Source organism: Lolium perenne, chromosome 7 (genome assembly GCF_019359855.2).
Source record: "Lolium perenne isolate Kyuss_39 chromosome 7, Kyuss_2.0, whole genome shotgun sequence".
Taxonomy (NCBI): Eukaryota; Viridiplantae; Streptophyta; class Magnoliopsida; order Poales; family Poaceae; genus Lolium; species Lolium perenne.
This window is the reverse complement of record NC_067250.2, coordinates 214546096-214559111: the sequence shown is the minus strand read 5'-3', so window position 1 is coordinate 214559111 and position 13016 is coordinate 214546096. Positions and strand designations below refer to the sequence as shown.

General features: G+C 46.6%; 2 protein-coding genes across 2 annotated transcripts; both read right to left on the bottom strand.

The window, feature by feature from the left end:
- Positions 1-6411: 6411 nt before the first annotated feature.
- Positions 6412-7974, bottom strand: LOC127315575 (uncharacterized). The gene is made up of 2 exons (XM_051346050.1): positions 6690-7974; positions 6412-6455 (listed from the first exon to the last, which is right to left on the bottom strand). The coding sequence occupies exons 1-2, from the start codon at positions 7972-7974 to the stop codon at positions 6412-6414; spliced, it is 1329 nt and encodes a 442-aa protein (XP_051202010.1).
- A 2750-nt stretch (positions 7975-10724) lies between these two features.
- LOC127314233 (phytolongin Phyl1.1) lies at positions 10725-12441 on the bottom strand. The gene is made up of 2 exons (XM_051344686.2): positions 12205-12441; positions 10725-12016 (listed from the first exon to the last, which is right to left on the bottom strand). The coding sequence occupies exon 2, from the start codon at positions 11803-11805 to the stop codon at positions 10984-10986; it is 822 nt and encodes a 273-aa protein (XP_051200646.1). The 5' UTR covers positions 11806-12016; positions 12205-12441; the 3' UTR covers positions 10725-10983.
- Positions 12442-13016: the final 575 nt, after the last annotated feature.

Here is a 13016-nt window from a genome sequence, read left to right as displayed (position 1 = left end):
CCCGCCGTCGCGCGGAACAAGCCAGAACTGCCCCACGTCAAGCTCGTGCGCTGGAACTGCCCCACGCTCAGGGCGATCGAGCCGACGAGAGCGCCACCAATCTCGAGCTATTGCGCCGGATCTCCTGCTGACGAGGGCGCCGCCAGCCATGCCGCCAGTCTCCGCTCTGCGGCCGTGTATGGAGGCGCTGTTCTGGACCTCGAGCAGACAATGGCGACCTCGAAGCAGGGCTGCTGCTGCCACGCCTGCGGTTACAGAGAGATAGGAAAATTTTCCACTTCTCTCTCCCATCATCATGTCTCGGGGCCTACCCTATGTATTCTATCTGTATCCATAAAAATGCTCAGTTGTTGTATGGGACCCACCGCACACTTGGACCAATGGTAACCCGATTTCCGCCAGGAGCATGTGCCCGCCGGTTCAACCATGCATTTTCCCAATTTCCGGTCGTTACTTGAGCTGGGCCACTGCAGCATAAGGGCATCTCCATCGTTTGTCTGTGTCAGTCCACGCACACGGAAATGGTTTTTTTTTTACGGCGTGTACATTTGCTTCTGGGGGTGCCCCCATGAGCCCGATGCATTTTGTGTTTTTCACGAAAAAATTCAATATAGCAAACAAATAAGTGTTCATTACAAACACCCCAAAAAAGTTCAAAGTACTTATTTATTACATCTAAATATTTTAAAGTCTGCATGCATTGCTATGCATGAAAATACAAAAAATAGCATAACTTTGTCTCTGAAAGAAACAAAATGCTTGGTATGCAACATATGTTGGTGCAGGATTGTAAGGGTAGAAGTGGTGGTCTTGCTATGTTTTAGAAGAGAGGTATCATTGTTGAGTTAAGGTGGATGGGTAGAATGCATATTGATGTTGATGTTATCGAAGAGGATGGTTTTAAATGGCGCCTAACTGGTATAGATACAATATGAGGAAAGAGACTTGGAAGCTGCTGCGGATGCTTCACCACCAAGCAAATCTTCTATGGCTGTGCGTTGGCGATTCAATAAAATTATGTTCAATTATGAAAAACAAGGGGGTGTCCCTAGACCTCAAATATGCATGGATAGATTTCGTGATGCACTGTTGTATTGTAATTTGAATGACTTGGGTTTTGAAGGTGATATTTTCACATGGAGAACAATAACCACCGAGTTGATGGCTATATTCGTGAGCACTTTGATAGAGCTGTGGCTAATCCTAGTTGGTGTGCCAGGTTCCCTCAAACAAAGGGTGGACGATACGGCCAAAGAACGCACACGGTTCTTGGAACCGTGTGCGATCGGACATGTTGTCGCACACGTTATATCCGTGAGCGCTTTGATAGAGCTGTGGCTAATCCTAGTTGGCGTGTCGGATTTAGGATCACCTGCTGGAAGTCAACCGCAACCGAAATGTCGATGTCGTAGTAATCCAACTTGTTGATGTCGTTGACGATAGCAGCACCGTATAAGACGATTAAATCGTCGTTAAGGAACTCACGTAGGGCCTCCGGCACATCGTCGGTGTGGACAATCTGGAAGACCAGTGTATCATATGTGACATAGAGCTACAGGACGTCGGTGTGCTGTCCCTGCTTCATGGAAGATTATCCCGCCTGACATTCTTCGCCGCGTCGGCGAATTCATAGTCCAGCCCGACACACTCGATCGGTGCGGCATCAAGGAACTTCTCCTTCACTTCGCGTATCCACCTCTCCGCCCTCGACGCACGGAGGGTGTAGGTGACCTTGAAGCTCATCCTCTGCTCATCGAAGTAGTACAAGGAGGAGGGTGGTGAGGCCACCATTGGAGTGGTGTGTCGATGTTCTTCGTCTGCTGTGTGGCGATCGATCGATAAGCAGAGGACAGAGGATCGAGAGTTTGTGTGTGGCGATCTTCACGAAATCACTAGGAATTTTTACAAGATCGTGGATGTGAATACAATTACATTTGATCTAGTGTGAAACTTGTACAATGTAATGTGAATGGACAACAAAATTTAATGGGGAATTTTAATTGGTGTTCCGGCCGATATAATTGCACACGAGGCAGTCGTTTGCTATTATGCCTATCACACACGGCATCCAAAAAATAATCGTGTGCGATCTGACTCATCGCATTCGGTATTACATCGTAAATGGTGTGGCCTATACATGCCGAAGCCAAACTTTATTGGAACAAATCACAACATTAACTAAAATGATGAGTGACCCATCATATGTACGTTTAGCAATAATAGTGTATGTCTTTTGCAACATTAATATATTAAAATCTCTCCCTTGGCAATACGTTGTTAGATAGATGATGAGACCTCTCCAGCAGCGAATTTATACGTGCTAGATAACACCCCGTTTAATTTGGTCCTAGCATCAGTTCTCCTGGAGAGAGGAGGAAAGGCAGTGGGAAAGGGAAAAATGAAATCGCAAAAATTCACGTACAATTGGGAAAAAAATTCATTTGCAAATATTTTCATTAAGCCAACGGTTTGTTCGGACTGTATCGTGTGCGTAAATTCATTTACGCACACACTTCTAATTTTCTATCAGTTTGCTATCTAGCCGCATTGGGGGCCGGCCAAAACAAGGCTTACGGTACGCTTTTCTAGTGGTCAGTGTTCGGCCGCACAACACAGAGAAAAGGCTTTACATGTGTCACGGGATCCTTAATAGGTCTGATATATACTAGTGGACTCACTACGACCAACAATATTAGACACCATATACTGCGTACATAAACAAACATTTGAGGCATGTATTGGCCAACGGTTGGAGACCAAAGAAACTGATCATACATCAACGAAGCAACCTTGGGAATGGTTGTTTTATGTATGCATTAAATAAGAATCAGGACATAGTAAAACTGAAAATGCCCTTCTCATAGATTACATTCAAAGCTTACGAAAAAAATGGTTAGACCATATTAAATTATACAATCATTGTATTTATGCATGTTATACATTATTTGGAATCTACCTATCCTTCCGGGAAAACATAATGAAAATTGCTCTTGTACTGTGCTCAAACACCAACTGCTCTGATCTCAGGCACAAGAACAAGATATATGTACCTTGGGAAATTACAGGTTAAATCTTAAAAAAGGTACATATACACCTTTGTATATAACATGAAAGAATTGTCGCTCAAAGTACTATTTTGAAAACCTCGTGAAGAGGTGCATATATATAAAACAAAATGAGTTCATATGTGCAAGTATAAAATACCATTTACCCAACAAATTTGTAGCAATAGCCATGTGGAAGTAGGGTACATCCTTATCCAGCAATGTATTGACAATGTAAAAAACATAAGAGGAAATTGACAATGCCAGTTCCCCAACAAATTCGTAACAAAGCCCATGAGAAAGTTGGGTACATCCTTACCCCCAACACTTCATTTTGTTCGATAACTAATCATAGAAGATTAAGACCACCTCTCAGGAATGTGGTGTGGTATTGCATATTGGGAAGTATGTGCAGCACAGAGGATGTTGGGTAGCTTTTGAGTCTAACACTGAAGGCACAAATGCAATCTAACAAAGGACCAAAACTTTACATATGTTCAGTACAAAGTCATGTGAAAGCTAATCTCAAAAGGATTGAATTTGTGTTGGGTGTGACAAAGGCAAAAAATGAGCTATATTTACCAAAAGTGCTCATGCTAAAAAAAACAAGCAAACTTCAGAAGAACAGAAACAGGACAGCTGAAACACGACAGGAGATTGGAGAGCCCCCATTCGCTAAGAGGCTTGCTCCATTACAACTCCCTCCCCCAAACTTAGTTTAGGTTCTCGGATAATTAGTTAATTAATTAATTGTGAGTCCCCTAAGCCCATATCTAGACCCGTCATAACTATGTATGGGTATACCATATACCGCATGGAGAGCTGCGACGATCTTATCTCTCTCTCTCTGTCGCTCACGTTCTCCTGGTGGTCGTCGTCTATGGCCGCCATGATCTCATCTCTCCCCTCGCCGGCGATCGTGTTTGTCGGCCAGTTGATCCCACATTCCAACGTGTCGGACTGGTCGGGCGCACATCGAGCCATTGTTCTTCCTGCATGCCGCTGCCACCCCTGCTGGCAGGTATCTACGAGACCTTTCCGAGGCTCGTGTCGACATGCACCGTCTCGCAGTGCTTCGTGGTTGGCAAGCACTGTCTTGCCGTGCCTCCTATCCACCGGCCACGACCGCCACCGCCCAGCAAAATCGCCGCCAACGAGCCGACAATAGCTACATAATATTTCTACCAATTCGCACGTTACATATCCGTACAAATAAGTTAAGCCATATGGGTTTTCTATAGAGCTACGTATACATGCTCATTTTTTCAAAAAAAAAATCATCATACCTTTAATTACCAAGGAATACCGAGCCACCGGCTGTTATTTTTAGATTAAGTTGCATGCCCCACAAGCCACAAATAGCACTTCTTTTGACTGCTCTGACTTTTATTAAGGTCTTTTGGCTGCTCTGACTTCTGAAATTTTGTCAAAAAAGACCACCTGCCCCACTGAAATGTCAAAAGAGACCACCTGTGAACGGAAATGGCAAAACTGCCGTGGCGGCAGCACAGCCAGCCGACGCGTGGCGCCTGCCGCCGCAGCCGGTGGCGGCAGGGCCTGCCGCCGTCAGTCCTGGCGGCACGTCGCCGTCCCTCGGCCGGCCGTCAACGGAGCGCAGCCTGCCGCCCTAGCTGGTGGCGGCACGGTGACGTGGCGGGCCTGCCGCCACCGCCGGTGGTGGCATGTGCTGCTGGCCGACAACCTCCACAGCGCGCTGATGGCGCTGATTTCGACGCTGACGGCGCTGATTCCCACATACTTTTTCGAATTATTGTACTGCTTTTTGGCTGATTGCACTGATTGAGGCATGTTCCCGCTAAATTTTCCCGCCTAATTCTCTCGCTCAGTTCGCTATAAAAGCCGGCGTCGAGTGTGCCTAATTCTCTCGCTCAGTTCGCTGATATTATTTGGTACACAAGTGCTCATACCTTAGCCAGTATGAGTGTGCCTTGCTCAGACCAGGATTTTAGATCGATGAAGGGAAAGAATGCAACTTTGCCGCCGGGGGTTAGAGCAGAGAGGTGTTGGTGCGGCCGCCTTGCGAAGGTGAAGGAGGTGGGGCATTTTTCGGATAAGTTCGGCATGAAATATTTCATGTGCGCATACTACGATCATGATCCACCCGCACATACAAGTTCATCGTCCTCGAGACCTGCGGTATGTTGTAACAGCATGATTAAAAATCATATTTGTATGTCATTAATTTTCATTTATTAACCGTTTTATTTTTGTTGCAGTCTCCCCCGCCCCTTTGCAACTGGTTTCACTGGATAGACCAAGAGCAGCCGGATTGGGCGCGCCGTGAGGTGGAGGAAAAACAGAGGCGTGCATGGGCAAGGTTCCATGAGGAGGAGCGTTTCGAAAAGGCTATTGCTAATGATAAAGCAGAAAGAGAGAGACAGATACAAAAATTAAGGGCAGAGCAAGCTCGAAATCGCGAGGTAAATCAGAAGCGGATGGATGATGAGAACGCACGTAGGTATGCGGAGGAAGAGGTGCGCAGGGAGGCCCGTGAAGCGGAAAGGAAGAGATTAAGAGAAAGGGCTGCTGAGGCGCAGGCAGCAGAAGAACGCGGCGACAAGACTGGAGAATGTTGGATAGGTGGGGACGTCCAACAGGTAGGTACTCCCATGACCATAGCTGAAGAAACTCATAGCTGACGGCAAGTATGTGGCCTTTAGATTTTTTCTGGGTGGCATGACATAACCCCCTGTATGTATGAGCAAGCATGGCTGAACCAAAGCTGTATATGGGCCTGTGAGGTAAGGGGCCATCTACTATCTCTTCAGCAATTTTAATCAAACTGGGGAGAACAACGTCACCGTGTGACGAAGGGAACATTATACCTAAGAGATACAGCACATATGCAAATAGATGTCTTGCCAGCGTGACATTATCTGCATTGGCAGGTAAGTTAGCAAAATGTGTGACTATCTAGCTCAGAGGCACACCCCTAGGACGGTTCCCACTACAGGTGTTAACAGGAAATGGAACACCAAGCCGTGCTTCAACCTGGAGCGGCCAATTACTAGAATATGCTTGGGGGACCACTGGATTACCAATGATAGGAAGAGCAGTAATCATGGACACATCTTTTAGGGTAGGTGTCAACTCTCCACAACGTAACTGAAAAGTGTGGGTCTCAGGTCTCCAACGATCAACAAGGGCTGACATAAGAGATGGGTCCAACAGAAACTTCTCTTTGCTTGATGTAAGCTTGGAATATGAAAGAAGTCCGTGAGCGCGCAAGTGATCCATATAACGATCGTGAACATGGAGCCTATTTTTGATGCCGCGTAGCCTGAAGGGCTGAGGGGGGTCGAAGTGGGCGTTCGGGTCCAACCATTGGTGACAACGTTGATCGGCATCAAACGACGCCTCTAAAAGGTCTGGTAAGTGCGACGTCATCACCTGTACACACATAATAATTATAAATATGTTACAAATATGAATAGAAATTATTATAAATATATTACAACACATTATGAATAGAAGTAATTATAAATTTATTACAACAAATCATGCGCACAAATTATTATAAATATATTACATCACATCATGAATAGAAATAATCAATAATTTATTACAACAAATCATGACTACAAATTATTATAATCAACGCCGTGATAGGGAGGGCGCGCACACCTTTCAACACACCATTGTACATCTCTGACATGTTGGTGGTCATTATGCCGTACCGTGCCCCGGAGTCGTAAGAAAGCGCCCACTTGCTTAAATCGGGGCAACTCTCGGCAATCCACGTAGACAAATTAACTGTCCTGGTATTGCCCCTCCGATCTTTTCTCTGTGGCAACGCAGCTTTCTCAATTTCGGCATTGATTCCACTCCAAATTGCATTCATCTTCTCTTCTGTCTTCTGCATGCACATTCTCTTGAACAGCTTGAACCAATCCTTGTTCTTGAACTTTGAGTAAAAATTGGCTGCCAAATGCCGCATGCACCACCTTGTCTCTAGATCGGGCCACCCCCATTCTGGATCTTGTGCCACCTTCATAAATTCGAGCACACTCAATAGCCCCGTGTTGCGATCAGAGATGATGCAAACATTGGGGCGATTTCCGACAACTGAAATCTTCAAGCAGCATAAGAACCAGAACCAGCTATCTTTGTTCTCGCTCTCCACCAATGCATATGCAATAGGAAGGAGCTGATTGTTTGCATCTGCTGCGATCGCCAATAGGAGTGTGCCCTTGTACTTTCTAGTGAGGAAGGTACCATCTATTGACAACACCGGACGACAGTGTTGGAATGCCTGTATAGCATGCAGGAATGCCCAGAATAAACAGTCAAGTATTTCTTCATTTTGCTCCCTGGGGTGTGGACGTTCTCTCCTGAATACTTGAGTCCCCGGGTTACTTGATGATATCTGATGGAGCAGTCTGGGGGCTAGGTCATATGCTTGCTCATATGTGCCATATAGCCTCTGGAAAATGTCCTCCTTGGCACGCCTTGCCTTTCCGGAGCTGACAGAGAAGCCAATCTGATCTTCTGCAGTCTCTTGCAGCGTCTTCACACTAACATTGATGTCTTTTTCCACCGCCACTTGCAAGATATGTGACAAATATTTTGCGGTGACGTTGCGGTGCTTAGCCATAGCCCCCACCTGCTCGCAACTATGTGGTTCTATTTTTGAGATATGCCAGGGCTGACATACCCCAGAGCTCTTTCGAGCGATCACTCTCCCCATGCACCCCTCATTCAATTTGACACATATCACTTTTAGCTGACTTCGATCAGACTGCTTCACTCTGTGCTCCCGAGATATGCTCAATGCATACCTCTTTATTGCCTGATCAGCGGAGTCCTTGTCAGGGAAACTTTGCCCAACTAGCAGACTATCCTCTCCTAGGTCTGGAACAGACCGAAATTCATTGCTTATGGTCATGGTCTGCAGGAAGTCAGGGTCCATTGGACCTGGGACCGCCCTCTAGGGAGGACCTACTCCTTCTTCATCCGACGAGGATTCGGACGAAGATGAACGAGCATCATCATCCAACGCCTCAGGCAATCCCTCCACATGTTCGCTGATGTCGACGACCGCGGACCAATATCCTGGGTCAACATTATGGTGGCTAGGCATCTGCTCCGATGGGTCGATGCTACGAGCAGCGATGATGGCAACCTGATCCGACAGGCCGGTGCTAGGGCCTGCGGTGATGGACAGCTGCTCTTCTGCAGCGCTCCTACTGCTTCCAGCATCATCAGTAGCTGAAATAAACTTCACATACACCATCGGCCGTCCGTACATAGCAGCACCAGGTGTGCTTGCAAACCTCATGTACGTACGCCAATTTGTATCATTTTTTACCTCCCGCAAACCCCAACGGGGAGGTCCATTCCCTTCTACGACGATAAGAGCCTCAACCGTCATCCTCTGTCCACGCATCCCCTGACCAAATGGGGCTCGGATGATTTTTCTTACATCCGCAAATGCTCTATTGACCATATCTATCACTGCAACTTCCATCGAGTCGCAGTTCGAGAAATCCACCCCACCGAATTCGTCATGTACGATGTCCCCATAGTACACTACCAAATTTTCCATCGTACCTACCGCACAACCAGATTTTTAAAATAATATTAGTAACATCCTACCTTAAATCATATTAATGTTTTAATAATTTCATTACAACACATATTTTAACATGGCGGTAAGACTTTACGAAAATAATTAATCCATCATTTTCTAAATAATACGGGCAAAAAATTACACAAGAGAAAATATTAAAAGACTTCATATATATACCTTAATTTGTAGATAGATATTCTTCCAAACAATAGTTTACGCGCCACAATAATCTAAGTAATAACAGTGAGAGAGCATGTGCATACTTCAATCCACCTAAAATACACATTAAAAAATATAGTTAAAGCATGTTCCGAACATACGGTTATTAGTTCAACAAATTGCCCATCTCTTTAATTTTCAGTCATACACATGCAATAATAGTACGCTGCACTACGTGTTGTTCTATTTCAAATTAAATTACATCCTTCGTAAAATCTCACTCGCTCTATATAATATGCTAATACAATGTTACTTCCTAATTAGTAGAGTAAAATATACTACACTACACCACAAATGGCAGCAACTAACTTATGCATGTACGAATAAAATTAGCGATCTACAAGAACTCACCTTAATTTTCTTCTTCTACTGCTTCGTGCACTCAATTAGCGGCTCAATCAGTGACTCAATCAGCTAATCAATCACTAAAAAACAATGGCCTGGCTGTAGTGCTTCGAGCTTATCTTCTGTGAGCTCTCGTACGCGGTGATAATAGCATGCGCACGTATGAGAAGTGGCCTGCCCAGCTGCTCCTTTTAAAGGACGTGAAACAACCACTTTCGATGGTCACGTTCCTGTACCAGCGGCGGACATCAACTCATGTCGGAGAATCATACAATCAATTTTCTGTACAACTACAGTCTCTAATATAGCTGAAAGTGCAAAAACTAGTGTCAAATAGACTCAAACCGGAGCAAACAGCCTCAGAATCAGAGACAACGCGAATCTGACACAGTTTGCGTGGGAATCAGCGCCGTCTGCGTCGAAATCAGCGCCGTCAGCGCGCTGTGGAGGTTGTCGGCCAGCAGCACATGCCACCACCGGCGGTGGCGGCAGGCCCGCCACGTCACCGTGCCGCCACCAGCTAGGGCGGCAGGCTGCGCTCCGTTGACGGCCGGCCGAGGGACGGCGACGTGCCGCCAGGACTGACGGCGGCAGGCCCTGCCGCCACCGGCTGCGGCGGCAGGCGCCACGCGTCGACTGGCCGTGCTGCCGCCACAGCAGTTTTGCCATTTCCGTTCATAGGTGGTCTCTTTTGACATTTCAGTGGGGCAGGTGGTCCTTTTTGACAAAATTTCCTGAGTTCTAGCCACAGCTACCCTAGCGTGATCTATAATTGCCAAGCTGTAGGCCCATCGAAAGTTTGGCCTACAAGACTTCAGCCTGGGCGCCGCAGCCAAGAGGGTGAATTGTCCAGTCAGACTCTTTTGTTTGGGCTGGAGTGTGGCCTATCTAGAAACACATGGTATGAAGCAGACACAGCTGATTAAAAATTCCCAAGCCTACAGAACATGACTCTTGTCACGGACATAATCAAAACCAGTGATTCTAACTTCAGATTTTACCTGCATGGTTTTGTCATCTTCAGGAAACAACTGATTCCAGCGCTACAGAGTTGTGACCAGTGTACTGCAGGTAAACCATGTATACAAAGATTTTACCTGCATGTATACAAATATTGCACTCTACTTTCCAGGTTTCACGCCCTGGAAACAACAAATTTATGAAGACTCTTGCAGAATTAGCCCAATGTGGCCTAATCTAACCGGGAGCATTTTCATGCTAAGGTGTGAAAATAAACTATAGTACTCCCTCCAATCCATAATAAGTGTCGGGGTTTTAGTTCAAATTTGTTTGAACTAAAAAACCGACACTTATTATGGATCGGAGGGGTACTTTATTGAGCATCTGAACACATAATTCCATCACAACTTCAGAACTTGGCAAAAACTCAGAACTAAACTCCTGTAATAGCAGGAATCTAACTACAAGAAAAAGGCCATGGAATGGAAGGCAATGAAACAGATAGGTACATCATCTGCACAAGTATAGACGAAAAAAATAATATAGACACACGACCAGATTCATAGTAAGGAAGGCCACAGACATGCCAGATCTGTGGAAAAAAATTATATCGAAATCTCATGTACAAGAGATGAAGCATATGTACATCTTCACCACATCAAACCTCAAATTTTTCATCATCTGATCCTGAACATACTGCTAACCGTAGCCTACATCCTCTCCATTAGCATCTTCTTGGCTTATAATTACCTTTCTGGAGAGGAACATACCCAAGAGTGATTGCATTCTGAAACTTGTCGGTCCCTTAGCAGCTACACTGTTTAATCACCCAGACACACACTGGAAACCTTTGCAGACGGCAAGCCAGGCAGCGAACAATATCACACAAATGACAGCATCGACAATGATGATGATCTTCACATGGCGCATCCACAGCGACCGCCTCCGTAGCCTTGACTGGCTTGCGCTGCGCTCCAACGACATGCCGCCTACATCCTCTGGCTGCACATCGATTCTCAAAGCTCTAGTGCCATTGTGCTCGTCATCGCCATCCGCCGTCGACATCCCTTTATCTTTCGCCTTCTTCTTATCCTTCCTGCCCCCGCCTTTCCCGAGAAGAGGCACCTTCGACGAAGTGCAGCCCGAGCCATCATTCGACGCTCCCCTCTGCGCACCGTACTCGAGAACGAGCGTCGCACGGGGCATCTTCTCCAGCGAAGCCACCAGCCTCTGGACAGCCGGCAACAGCGAGTCGTGGAGGCTGTTCCTGTTGGTGTTCCTGAACTCATCCCGCACGCGCTCCAGGAACTGGAAGGCACCCACATTCCCGACGGTCGGGTCGATGATGGCGAAGAAGGTGTGGCCATCCGCCATCAGAAACCCGTAGCTCCTCGACCCCGTGGTGTGGATGTAATGCCGGTGGTAGGGGGGCACGTTCTCCAGGCAGAGCGCCGCCGTGGCCTCCATCTGCGAGTCGCCATCCTTGCTGCTGTAGCTGTATACGACCTTGCTCCCCTTGGCAATGCAGCAGTAGACCGTGTTGTCGGCCGACGAGCTCATCCGCGGGTCCTCCTCGGCGACGTCGACCTCGAGGGGCTTGGCGCGCGCCGACAGCAGCTTCACGGACCTGGATCGGCGAGAATTCATGAAAAGTCCACGATGCAGGACGAAGCGACGGCTCCACCCCTTCGTACGGACAAGCGACAACCTGCCCCCGAATTCAGCGCCGCAAGAATCAGGGTCGTCTTTGGAAGAATCCAATCCACGGGAACGGAATCGGGCAGCAATCGATGTCCTCTCGGGCGACCTCGCGGTGGGTTCTTGGCAGACGACGGCGCGGAGGATCACGGATCAAGAACTGGAAATCAGCGGAGCAGAGTTAGCATCCGCCCCCAAATTCGCGCAAGATTACTACCATATCCATGAACCGGCTCAGCATTTCCCCCCATGTCTAGCCTGAATTTACGCATCGTGGAGCAAGAAAAGACCCATTCTTGGTGATCCGAAAATGATAAAAGTAACAACCTAAGGAGGGAAAAAAAATACCTGGACGAAAATGGCGCTGCCGCCGCGCGAGGGGGGAGGAGGGCGGATGAGAAGGAAAGGGAGGTGGAGGGAGAGCGTGGAAGGGAGAGGAAAGGAGGAGAGGCGAGCATGTTATTGTCGAGGGAGGGAGATGGAAGGCGAAGACTTGGCCGGGGTGGGGTGGGGTGGGGATTTGACTCGGCAACCAGGAGGAGGAGGAGGAAGGAACGGTGACGCGGTTTCAGAGGTTTGAGCCAGCAGCCGCAGCTGCAGCATCGTGTCGTCTGTCTGTCGTGTGCGTGCGCTCCTTCTTTTTTCTAGGAATTCGTCCAAAGCCAAAGCTTCGGTTCAGCACCCACCGTGTAGGTGTGTTGTGTAGCTTTCCCAATCATTATCGAGTTGTAGAAAAATGCATTAAACAACGTTTTGTCAGGATGCAATTTGCACAACTTGGACGTAATGTTTTTCTTCCATCTTATAATTCTCTTGAAATAGATTTTCGTCCCACTATATTAATATAGCAAGCAACCCACCACCGCTAAGACATACTATAACACATCAAGTCCAAAAGAAACAAGAGAAAATATAAAACTTTAACATAGCCAAAATTAACACCTTCTAGGAAACAACTTCAGGCCCCTTTGATTTATATGATACAAAAAGCATAGGATTAGAAAAAAAGTATGATTAGAACGTCATGACTACTTGAATCCTGTAAAAAGATAAAGTGTGTTTAATTATAGTAAAAGAAATTTTCTATGAGGAATAACGTCATGTTTTTTCTCTATAGGACTTACACTAAAAAATATCTATAGGTTTAGTTTCTATAATTT